Raw genomic sequence first — 13,058 nt, forward strand, 5'->3', positions numbered from 1 at the left:
CCAGCCTCTTCACATCAGGCTTTCCCCCGGTACATACCCTCGGCGGACCCATCTACCACAGTTGGGTGCACTCAGGGGCCGCGACCTGGTCTCAGTCCTGCGCCAAGTCCATCTCCACCATCAGGGGCTCTGGTGAAAAGGCAGACTGGGGCTTAGACTCCGCGCCCTGGGGAATCCTGTTCTGCCTGACCACTCCACCTCGCCAGCCCTGACTGCTCTTATCTGTGTACATTCCGTTATCAGTTGGAGGTTTGGTTTTGTTATATTGTGTGTTATATTTGTGTATAACCCTTAATAAATTATATTGTTGCACCATACTTGAGCCTGCGTTTCCCTGTGTCAGTTCACGCATCTCTGGTCTTACCGGGAGCCCTAAAAAGGGAGCTTTTTCAGAACATTTTCATGAATGTAAGAAAACATACCTCTAATGACCACACACTATAGTTTTCACTGTTTTCTGGATATAGTATCATTCATTTTATGATTACTGAAAATGGTTTTGTCATACAGAACAAGAGAATATTAAAAAATGATCCTCCCAGGTGTCAGATATGCTAGATACGCCACTGCCACAAGTCAAAGGTTATATGAAAAACTTGCCTTTTCTTGTAAAGGTAAGCTTTGCCCCTCCCCCTTTAATGATTAGGGTGGAGCTTAGCACTAGGAAGGCAGGGAAAATTATGTGCATATGTGGCAGCAATGAACAGCCATAGTGTGCATGCACAGCATTTTGCCACCTTATAGCTGGTGGCCTTTTGGAAGTGCAAGAGTGAGACTACATCTTGCGCTCACAGCATAATGCGCATGCAGTATTTATGGTTGTACTGGGCAGGCATGAGGCTATGGATTGCAGAAGAACAATACAAGGCACACATATATTGCACATGTGTTGGACAAAGTCTGCTGGGAATGTAACCGTCATTCTGTGCACCAAGGCTGCCTTATTGATAGATGGAATCCTGACGCCATCTTGCCGAACTGCTCAATGTGCGCATACATACGGGTATACGCTTACAGCGGCGGACAGCCACGGCTCCTGTCAGCATGCCATTGACATGTGCAGACTTTCTGGCCACAACTGTCTACAAACACCCGGGCTCCTGGCAGCAGATATCCGCAGTATACTTGTCCACCATGGCCAGTTTAGCTGTGTGAATGAATGTAAAGACTTTGAGCTCCTCTTGTTTTGATGCACCTGGAAAGTATTGAACTGATTTAAACTTTAAGTTCAACTGAATATGAAATACCAGTTTTGGGTTGAACTGTACTGTGAATATTTACGCCATGGCTGTTCCCTCACCTTTGATGTACTTGTGTGGCTCTCATATATTGCTCCTTCCAAGCCATGCAGCAAAGGATACACTCATTTAACACTTGGCGACTAGAGGTGATGTACCCATCGAAGATGTGATCAAGAGAAATTTCTCGGCTGCAAAGTCGGATCAGTTCATTGCTGATCTGTAAAGACAAAGTATATGTTTTGTATGTCAGTAGTTTCCAGGCAAAGTACAGAACATGCTAAGGACAACCATTTTAGGGTATGAAAACCTGGCCCCTTACTTCTTGTAAAGAAGACCTTGAATAGAAGAGATGAATGTGGAAGCCCTGAGGTGACACAGTGTTCCAGGAGAACAAAGGACAGCAGCTAAAATTACAAACTAAGCAAGCATTATGTGCTGCCAAGTGTCTAGTTCAATAGGATAAATAGTCAAGTAAACCATTGCAAAATGTATAGATTACATTTGTTGCATTTTTCTCATCTGTGAAATATTGTCCCTTAAAAGGAAAACAACATGTATATGTATATTTATTATTGCTATATGAAATATTTTACACACTGCTCAAAAAAATTTAAGGAACACTTTGAAAACACATCAGATCTCAATGGGGAAAAATCTCCTGCTGGATCTCTATACTGACATGGATGGGTAATGTGTTAGGAAGGTAAAGATGCCCCATTGTTTGATGGAAATGAAAATTATCAACCTACAGAGGACTGAATTCAAAGACACTCCGAAAAAATGTAAAAAAAAGTGAAAAAATGATGCAGCAGACGAGTCCATTTTGCTGAAATTCATTGCAGCAACTCAAAATGGTCCTCAGTAGTTTGTATGGTCCCACGTGCTTGTATGCATGCCTGACAACGTCGGGGGAGGCTCCTAATGAGATGACGGATGGTGTCCTGGGGGATTTCCTCCCAGATCTGGACCAGGGCATCACTGAGCTCCTGGACAGTCTGAGGTGCAACCTGGCGGTGTCGGATGGACCAAAACATGACATCCCAGAGGGGTTCTATTGGATTTAGGTCAGGCGAGGGTGGGGGCCATTCAATGGTATCAATTCCTTCATCCTTCAGGAACTGCCTGCATACTCTCCCCACATGAGGTCGGGCATTGTCGTGCACCAGGAGGAACCCAGGACCCACTGCACCAGGAGGAACCCAGGACCCACTGCACCAGGAGGAACCCAGGACACACTGCACCAGCATAGGGTCTGACAATGGGTCCAAGGATTTCATCCCGATACCTAATGGCAGTCAGGGTGCCATTGTCTAGCCTGTAGAGGTCTGTGTGTTCCTCCATGGATATGCCTCCCCAGACCATCACTGATCCACCACCAAAACGGTCATGCTGAACCATGTTACAGGCAGCAGAACGTTCTCCACGGCTTCTCCAGACCCTTTTCAAGTCTGTCACATGTGCTCAGGGTGAACCTGCTCTCATCTGTGAAAAGCACAGGGTGCCAGTGGTGGACCTGCCAATTCTGGTATTCAATGGCAAAATGCCAATCAAGCTCTATGGTGCCGGGCAGTGAGCACAGGGCCCACTAGAGGACGTCGAACCCTCAGGCCACCCTCATGAAGTCTGTTTCTGATTGTTTGGTCAGAGACATCTACACCAGTGGACTGCTGGAGGTCATTTTGTAGGGCTCTAGCAGTGCTCATCCTGTTCCTCCTTGCACTTATTGATGTGCCATCCTGGAGGAGTTGGACTGGCTGTGCGACCTCTGTAGGGTACAGGTATGGCCTCATGCTACCAGTAGTGACACTGACTCTATCCAAATGCAAAACTAGTGAAAAACAGTCAGAAAGATGAGTAGAAAAAAAAATGTCAGTGGCCTCCACCTCTAAAACCATTCCTGTTTTGGGGTTCATCTCATTGTTGCCCATCTGGTGCACCTGTTGTCAATTTCATTAACACCAAAGCAGCTGAAACTGATTATCAACCCCCTCTGCTACTTACCTGACCAGATCCATATCCCAGAAGTTATTGAGTAATTGACTTGATGCTAGACTCTGATTCAAAAGTATTTCTTTAATTTTTTTTGAGCAGTGTGGTTTCATTTAAAAGAAAAGTAGGGCTTTTTCCCCCCCCTTATACTTACCTAGGTGGATGCACATTGGTCCGATGCTGCATTTATCCCCCGCCTGCTCTAAGTGTAAGAACTCAGCGATCACATGACCACTGATGGCAGAATTCTCACAGTTGCACTGAGCAGAGAGCGGTGACGGTCAGTCACCGCTCTCTGCTCGCCCTCCCCCCCTGGGCTGGACCGTGCAGGGGAAGGGAGCAGCTGGCTCAGGCTCTCAGGCTGAGCAAGTGCCAATCCACAGTCTGGGGTGGATCCCAGCTTTAAAGTCGGGATCTTTCCCCAGCCTGGACCAGCTGAGTGATGCCAGCCGACAATGGGCTTCAGCCCGCTGTCGGCTGGAAACAGGTCACAGGAATGCAGAACAAACTGCACTCCTGTGATCAGCAGGAGAAGTACGGCCTAAACAGCTTTGGCTGTACTTCACCTTTAATGAAAAGCCAGCTTTTCTTTTCAATCCACAGCCATATTTTTGAAAGTTGAACTCCAAGGAAAAAGTACATTTCAACCCAGAGAAGTCATGTGTAACACCTGGCCAACTATTTGGGAGCTGAGGATGCTAAAAACGTTCGTTTTTTTTGCTGTTTACTATAGATCTGACAATTGCGTCACTTACTCTCCACTTCATCCATTTACAAAATGTCTTGTATTCTTTTTTTTTTTTACTTTTCAATACAAGGCAATTTAGCAAAAAAAAAAAAAGTCCTGTATAGTTTTTTTTATTACATACAAAATGTTGATGAATGGATGAGAAGAGATCTGGTGGGTTCACTTGCTCTTACTCTCCTCTCATCCATTCACAGAGTGGCTACCACTGAGTGAAGAATACAAGGTATTTTGTGAAGTGAGGTGGAATGAGAGCGGTCCATTATCATCACTGTACTAGCTGGAACTGCCAGTCTGAACCTCATGGCCGATGCTGGTATCCGGCAAAATAAAACTAACATGTTTAGCATCCCCAGCTGCCATCCGAACATAGCCAGCCAAACATTACACAGAACTCAGGTCCAGTCACAATAAAGAAGGACTTTTTAACTGGAGCTCCACTTTAAAGACCCATTGTTGCAAAAGTGTTGTATTTTGGTGACTGTATGGGGTTAATACTCGTAGAGGATAAAATTCATTTTTTGTTTTTTCCCGCCTTTATTCACTTTACACATATTTGGGCCAAGGTGCCCAGCATAAGTGACAGTTACAGGAGTTGGAGGATGTAAACAATCAGCTTTTATTCAATGCCATGGACACCACCCTTTCCACAGGGTAAAAATGCTGCAGTGATTCATTGCAAAACAAAACAGCGGTGTACATCAGGGTCCCCATCAGAGTCTGCCTTATGTCAGTGCCCCCATCAGAGTCCCCCTTTCATTGGGGTCCCCATTAGAGTCCCCTCTTACATCAAGGTCTCCATCAGAGTCCATGCTTACATCAAAATCTCCTACTTATATCAGAGTCCCCATCAGAGTTCTCCTTTATTTTAGGGTTCCCATGCGAGTCCCCCCTTATATCAGTGTTTCAAACAGTGTCCTCTTTACATCAGAGGCCCTCCTTAAATAAAGGTCCCCATCAAAGCCTCCCTCTTTCATTGGGGTCCTCATCAGAGTCCCCCTTTACATCAAGGTCCCCCCTTACATCAGGGTCCCATCAAAACCTCCCTTTCATTGGGGTCCTCACTGGAGTTCCCCCTTACATGAAGGCCCCCATCAGATTCCCACATTACATCAGAGTTCCCCCTTACATCAGGGTCTCCATCAGAGTTCCCTCTTACATTTGTTTCCATATAAGGGTCCCCCTTAAATCAGAATCCCCCCTTAATTCAGGGTCCCCATCAAAGCCCGTCCCATTTCACTGGGGTTCCCATCAGCATCCTATTACATCAAGGTCCCTATCAGATTTCCCCTTACCCTAGAGTCCCCCCCCTTACATCAGCGACCTCATCAAAGCCCCCATTTTCGTTTGGGTCCCCATCGGAGTCCCCCCTTACATCAAGGACCCCATCAGATTCCCCCTTAGATCAGAGTTCCCTCTTACTTTAGGGTCACCTTGAGAGTCTCCCCTTATATCAGTGTTTCAATCAGTGTCCCACTTACATCAGAGCCCCTCCTTACATCCGGGTCCCCATCAAAGCCACACCCCTTTCACTGGGATCCCCATCAGTGTCCCCCCCTACATCAAGGTCCCCATCAGATTCCCCCCTTACATCAGGATTCTCATAAAAACCTTTCCTTTTATTGAGGTCCACGTCAGAGTTCCCCCTTACATTAAGGCCCCCATAGGATTCCCCCTTACATCAGAGCCCCCCTTACATCAGGGTCCCCATCTAAGCCCTCCTTTCATTGGGGTCACCACTGGAGTCCCTTCTTACATGAAGGCCCCCATCAGATTCCCCCATTACATAAGAGTTCCCCATTACATCAGGGTCCCCATCAGAGATCCCTCTTACATCAGTGTCCCTATCAGGGTCCCCCTTACATCAAAATCCCCCCATTACATCAAGATCCTCATCAGATTTACCCTTACCTTAGAGTCCCCCCTTACATCAGGGTCCTCATCAAACCTCCCTTTCATTGATGTCCCCATTAGAGTCCCCCTTTACATCAAGGTCCCCATCAGATGCCCCCTTACATTAGAGTCCCCCTCTCCCCCAACATCAAGATCCCCATCAAAGCTCTCCTTTCAATGGAGTCTCCATCAGTCTTTGTGTACCAGAGACTGTGCACAGAAGCAGGCTGGATAGAATCTTGTAATGGGGCTCATGTGTCCCATGGGCTGTAGTTTAGAGACCCCTGATCTAGAGAGAAGTGATAATCTAGTTTAAATGCCTAAAACAAAAAGCCATTCCAAACAGAATACAACACAACATGACTCTTACCTTTATTAACCAAAAAAGTCTCTTCTGTGCTCTCCTCTGATTTAGTTTCACTTTGTTACTGAGGCCTAGCATTGCCTGACTTCACAGCTAAGCAACACTAATTGCCCTCTCCTATCTATTGTGAGTTCCCTTACTGGCCACTGAGGTGTTCTCAAAACACAGAGAAATGGCAGTTGTCAGAAAACTGACACCAATAAGAGGGCAATATTCTTCCCAATGATAACAGTGATGGGCGGCTATTCCTCCCCCTAATACCAAACATGTTTATATGTTTATGCCCTCTAATGCCATAAAAATGTCCCCTTCTGCTTTCCACAGTCCGGCCCCCCTAAAGTCTGAAGGACAATAAACTGGCCTTTTCTTTAGACAGTTTGGAGACCCCTGTCCTATAGCAAACCTAACCTTTTACAAATATCTGCAATATTCACTGCCATGCCAGACAGGAAAACAACAGAGGGCTAAACTATGGTAGTGTTCTTCAAAGACGCAGGGCTTCCTTCACTTCTTATTTAGAGCATTTAGAGAGTCAGCTTAACAATTTTTAGAAATCATAATAATGAAAGGAAGAAAAACAATGCAAGGAAAATATGTACATAAAAACGAATTTTACAGCACAGACAATAGCAAGTCCAAGTAGCTTCAGAGTATGTCCAATTCTGACGGGAGTACTGGACCTCAGAAATGACTCCTAGCATTCTGGCATGGTTCTGGAGGAAAACGAAAGTTCACAAGCAGCAGATGCAACCATAGTTTCTGGTCCTTGCTGAGGGCAAATACAGAAATGTCAGAACCAACCAAAGGGTCTGCAGAGTATGCAGAAAAGAGTATATATGGTATTTCAGCGGAATGTCAGTTTTACTAATTATATCAAAATTTCTGGATGACCATGTTTAACAGTCAGACAACCAACATACAACAAAATCACGACTTGATAAACAGAACTGATATGGATCTGATGCTTGTTCTTCTTAGGAGATGCAATGCATCTTATCCACCTTCTGGACATTATAGCTTAGGCATGTTTGGTACCTACTTGATTGTTATGTTCTTATACATTTGGGTAGATGCTGGTTATGAATGTAATTTTCATCATAACAGGGATTATGGATTATCTGTAGAATGTGACAGTTGGAGATGTATGAATCAGGCAGTTTCAGGTCAAGTAGAGCCAGACTCAAATGTGTATTGCTTTTAAATGGTTTTACGACAGCCTGATACAAGTCTTTGGCCTAATTGAGGTTTGTCAGACTTTACTGGGTACTGTTTAAAGTGTTACTAAACCCCAGACCCTGCATTCACTATATCCGGTCTCCCCGGACCCTGCATTCAATATATCCGGTCTCCCCGGACCCTGCATTCACTATATCTGGTCTCCCCGGACCCGGCATTCACTATATCTGGTCTCCCCGGACCCCGCATTCACTATATCCGCTCTCCCCAGACCCTGCATTCACTATATCCGGTCTCCCCGGACCCGGCATTCACTATATCTGGTCTCCCCGGACCCCGCATTCACTATATCCGCTCTCCCCGGACCCTGCATTCACTATATCCGGTCTCCCCGGACCCTGCATTCACTATATCCGGTCTCCCCGGACCCTGCATTCACTATATCCGGTCTCCCCAGACCCTGCATTCACTATATCCGGTCTCCCCGGACCCTGCATTCACTATATCCGGTCTCCCCGGGCCCCGCATTCACTATATCTGGTCTCCCCCCGGACCCTGCATTCACTATATCTGGTCTCCCCGGACCCCGCATTCACTGTATCTGGTCTCCCCGGGCCCCGCATTCACTATATCCGGTCTCCCCGGACCCTGCATTCACTATATCCGGTCTCCCCGGACCCTGCATTCACTATATCCGGTCTCCCCGGGCCCCGCATTCACTATATCTGGTCTCCCCCCGGACCCTGCATTCACTATATCTGGTCTCCCCGGACCCCGCATTCACTGTATCTGGTCTCCCCGGGCCCCGCATTCACTATATCTGGTCTCCCCGGGCCCCGCATTCACTATATCCGGTCTCCCTGGACCCTGCATTCACTATATCCGGTCTCACCGGACCCTGCATTCACTATATCCGCTCTTCCCGGACCATGCATTCACTATATCCGGTCACACCGGACCCTGCATTCACTATATCTGCTCTCCCAGGACCCTGCATTCACTATATCCGGTCTCCCCAGACCCTGCATTCACTATATCTGGTCTCCCTGGACTCTGCATTCACTATATCCGGTCTCCCCGGACCCCGCATTCACTATATCTGGTCTCCCACAGTACGCAGAACATGGAAATGCAATTATTTTAGTAAATATAAACTGCTAAATACCTTTTCTCGTCAGCAGCTAGAGTAGTCATGTGACGTCTATCAGTGTCCAGCAGAGCACTGGTTAAAGCTTGTAGGAGGAATTTTCTTTCTGCTCTAGGAGGATGCAGAACCCTTGACCTCTGTTTGGACAGTGCTGGTTGGCCCTGTGCTGGTCACATGCACTCTCCCAAACAAAAACAAAAAAACCTCTCTAGCAATACACACTAAACTGAGCATGTGCAGAACGGCTATGGTTCAGTCTGTCCTATCAGGAGATAAGACATGGACATTTGAACAAGAGGAGGGGCAGAGAAGAAAGGATCAAACGGCCTTTTTACACAATGCTTAGGATTAACCCCTTAGGTTCCACCGTGACTATAACAAGAATGCTTCAGCCCAGGTTCACACCTCTGCGTTTTCCGCAGCGTTTTGCAGAAATGCACAGCAGTCCATTTAACATGATTTCCTATGGGACACATTCACATCTCTGTATTTTCAGCCGTGCGTTTTTTAGAAAGGGTCAGGGACTTTTTTAAGTGCAAAACATTGCATTTTCGGTTCTATAGACTTCAATGGAGACGTGCAGAAAAACACGTAGTGCTGTTTTGATGTGTTTTGCGTTTTAATCTGCCTAGCAACTAGAAAAACAAACACATCAAAAACGTGTCAAAAATGAGGCAAAAACACATGTGAAAAAATGCAAAAAGCACTGCAGAAACGGATCAAACGCAAACCCCATAGGTGTGAATCTAGCCTTATGCAGGCCATACATGGGTCAAATTCCGAACGATTTTTCATCCAAAAAGCAAAAACGTTGTTCGCTCGGTAATCCGATGGTGCCATCAATGATTTCGAAAATTGGCCGACCAAGTCATAAAGTTCACCCCATATAGCAGGCAAAACTTTTGTTCCTTCCAGGTCACGGCTCATGCGCATATTCTTTTCGGAAAAACGATCGTACGATTTTACCGTCATTGAGTCGAAAATCGGTCATGTTTCATGAATTTTCCAACATGCCCGATCACTGAAAAGGGGAGGAACCACAAAAATCGTCCGATGCCATTGACCCACTAAGAGCGAAAATTGGCCGATTATTCTTAGGTCCGATTTTCGGATAAAAAAATTGGTCGAATTTCAACCCATGTATGGCCGGCATAGCTGCATATTACAGACTGATTTGACTGTTGTGGGTTTAGTAACACTTCCAGACGGAGTTTAATTCGAAGTCTTTTAGGGCTAAGCAGGATTTATAATGACCTCCTGCTCTAGCTTTTCAATGGGATTTATGATTCTCTGTTTTTGTCTGGATCTGATTGCTCAATCTGATTATTTGTCTCTGAATTGTAAATTTTTGGAGAAAAAGGATGGCGTTGTGTTCGCTATGACACCCCCCTTCTCCCCACTCGTTTTGGGGTTCATCAGACCCAGGGGCGGACTGACCATTCAAGAATTCGGGCACTGACGAGGGTGCGGGGTCAGTAGGGGGCCCCATGAAATGCCCCTGGTACCTTTTATAGGCTTTTTTGGATGTGCTTTGAGTGTGGGCAAGGACACAGGGGCCCCATAATCCCCTATTGACCGGGGGGCCCCATGAGTTGTCAGTCCACCCCTGATCAGACCTCACTACGGTCACAACAGCCCAGCAATCAGTTATATAAAAGTGGAACTATTGGCAAAATAAAACATTACATAGATCAGGGGTGGGCAACTGTGGCCCTCCAGCTGTTGTAGAACTACAAGTCAGAGACATGATGGGACTTGTAGTTCACCAACAACTGGAGGGCCACAGTTGCCCACCCCTGACATAGATGATACAGTATGTCAGTAGCATTAACATAGCAGTTTTTCTTTTTTAGTCTCCTGATGATTAATTGTTAATCCTGCCAGTAGACCGTTATTTTCCACTGCCTTTAACAGGATGACAACACTGCTCATTCTGCAATGAAATCGCACAGAAGCGTTGTCACCCTGAGGACAGTGAAGTCTTACATAGGGAAAGATTTACTAAAATCGGGGAGTGCAAAATCTGGTGCAGCTGTGCATTGAAACCAATCAGCTTCCAGGTTTTTTGTCAAGGCTTAATTGAACAAGCTGAAGTTAAAGCGGACTTCTACTCAACCTATCAAAAAAAAAAAGTCAGCAGCTACAAAAACTGTAGTTGCTGACTTTTAAAAAACAGCCACGTACCTGTCCCTCGGTCCCGTGGTGTGTCCCCCGCAGCCCGTTTCACTGTATTCCAGGAGGTCGGCATCCTCAGTGTGGGCACCCGGCTGTGACAGCTTGCGGCTTCAAAGACTGGTACCCACTGCACATGTGCGAGAAATGCTGCGCTTCATGAATGGTCCTGTAGTCTTTTGGGACCTGTCACGTGTCCCAAAAGACTACAAGGAGGGGGACACCTTCCGTTTCCAATCGCCTAGGTAATCGAACCAGAAGTGGGAGCGGATACCTTTTAAATTCGGGTACCCGCTCCCCAAAGGTGCCAATCCTTAATGGGAAGAGGGGGAGCAGTCCTTCAAGCGGAACTTCCCCATTTGGGTGGAGCTCCGCTTTAAGCAGGCCATACATGGGTTGAATTCTGAACGATTTTTCGATCGAAAGTCAAAAACAATATTCGTTCTGTATTCCAATGGTGCCACCAATGACTTAGAAAATTGGTTGTTTTCGACAAATTTTCCAGCATGCCCGATAAACGAAATGGGGAGGAACCATGAAAATTGGCCGGTGCCATTTCCCCATTAACAGAGCGAAAATTGGCCAATTATCCTTAGGTCCGATTTTCGAACTAAAAATCGTTCAGAAATCGACTCATGTATGGCCGGCCTTAGAAGCTGATTGGCTACAGCTGCACCAGATTGTGAGTACTCTAGTTTTAGTGAATTCCCCCCCCCCCCATTTTAAGTGGAGATTTAAGAGTAACTCCACTTCTGTTGAAAAAAAAACATTCCCCTCTGGGTGATAAAGGCAGGAATTTTAACAAATTTTGTTGCAGATTCCTACTTGTTTCTGCTCTGAAGAAAAAGCTGTTTGTTGTGTGCAGAGGGAATCTGAATGGGAGTGACTTTTCATTATTAGGCTCCATGTACACCGCGGCTGATAAACTTACGTTTAGGAGCTTTTCTGCGTTTTTTTCAGCAGCCCCTGAACTCTCCCTAATGTTTTCCTCTGTGTCCGTGTACACATCGTCCTTTACAGGCAGTTCAGTTTACAGTCGTTTTTTTGAATGCACCAAACTTGCGTTCAGGAGTAGATTTTATCAGCGTTTCAAACGTCAAACGCGTGTAAACGTGGCTACCCGCGTTTATAAGCATTTGCGTTTAGAAGCGTTTTTTAACTGTTCTATATCCAGATGCTGTCCAGAACCTTTTTTCTTCATCAGAAATGCATGCAAAGCCTTTGCCATGTATTCAAACGCACCCGGTACACCAGCGCAGTCAGTTCCAGGTTTCAAATGAAGGAAAATATGCTAGAACGCGCCGCATTATACTCATGATGGGATCCATAGTGACTACAACCAGAAAAGACAGGTCATCTCCACACATACTGCTCTCTCTGCTTCTGCTCTCTCTATTTGTCTGAAATAGTTAATTTTTACTGTTTTTCAGTGCATTCTGGGCATTTTGGAAGGTATCCTGATGTTATCTTTAAAAAACGCTTCTAAACGCAAATGCTCATAAATGCAGTATGCAAACGCAGCTAAACAGACGTTTTTTAACCTACGTTTTCCAGCAGTCAGTTTCCATCGTTCAGAAGTGTTTTCCCCGTGTACTTGAGCCCTTCATCAGCTGATGCACTTGCAGTGAGGAAAGTTGCAGTGCTGGCATATTCCTTTGGGAGTATTTTGCCAAAAATGAAATTTTTGTTGCAGAGGATGCCTAAAATCTGATTTGTATCTTAGAGCTTAACTTTATTTTTAACTCTTGCCAAACACCCCTATAGCATTTGACAGGTGTTAGACAGCCCTATGCGCGGTTTTGAGGCGGTTGATAGGCGTTTGTCAAGCGTTAAAACCGCAACACAAACTCCTATAATGAAGTTAAATGGTATTAACGCTCCGCAACCGCACCGCAAACGACTTGAATGGGAGGCTTCAACTCCTCCTGACTCGACATGAGGCGTCAGTTTTGCAGCGACGCTAACGCTTCCGTGTGAACAGCACTGTGCGCTGCCATGTGCAGAAATTTCATAGACATTTGAGAAGCGTTAAAAACGCTTCGCAAACGCCTGTCTGATGCCTGCTGACAAAGCTAGTGTGAACGTAGCCTTATGCAGGCCATAGACGATTAAAAACTGACCATTTAAAAAAAAATATGAAAAATTGGTCATTCAATAGGCCGACGTTACCACCAATGGTAAAAAAAATCAGCCGATTTTCGTCCCGTCTACGGCCGGCATTTAATTACTTCTGTCCCTGCAGAGAGCTCCGCTATTATATTTGACATGAAAAGTCTTGCGGTTGCAACATTGTATCTATTTGTATCCATTTCGGATACAGATGGTTTTATT

The 13,058-nt window shown here is 45.7% G+C and overlaps 1 protein-coding gene across 1 annotated transcript in view; it reads right to left on the reverse strand.

Moving 5' to 3' along the window:
- DNAH2 (dynein axonemal heavy chain 2) overlaps window positions 1-13,058 on the reverse strand; it is a 426,940-nt gene that overhangs the window by 320,296 nt on the left and 93,586 nt on the right. Inside the window, exon 9 of the mRNA XM_089688974.1 lies at window positions 1,301-1,458. Within this exon, the coding sequence (XP_089545100.1) occupies window positions 1,301-1,458 (158 nt within the window). The remainder of the gene's footprint in view (window positions 1-1,300; window positions 1,459-13,058) is intronic.

The sequence above is a fragment of the Staurois parvus genome, unplaced genomic scaffold, assembly GCF_062004578.1.
Source record: "Staurois parvus isolate SC_StPar_1 unplaced genomic scaffold, SC_StPar_1.0 ptg000463l, whole genome shotgun sequence".
NCBI classification, from domain to species: domain Eukaryota; kingdom Metazoa; phylum Chordata; class Amphibia; order Anura; family Ranidae; genus Staurois; species Staurois parvus.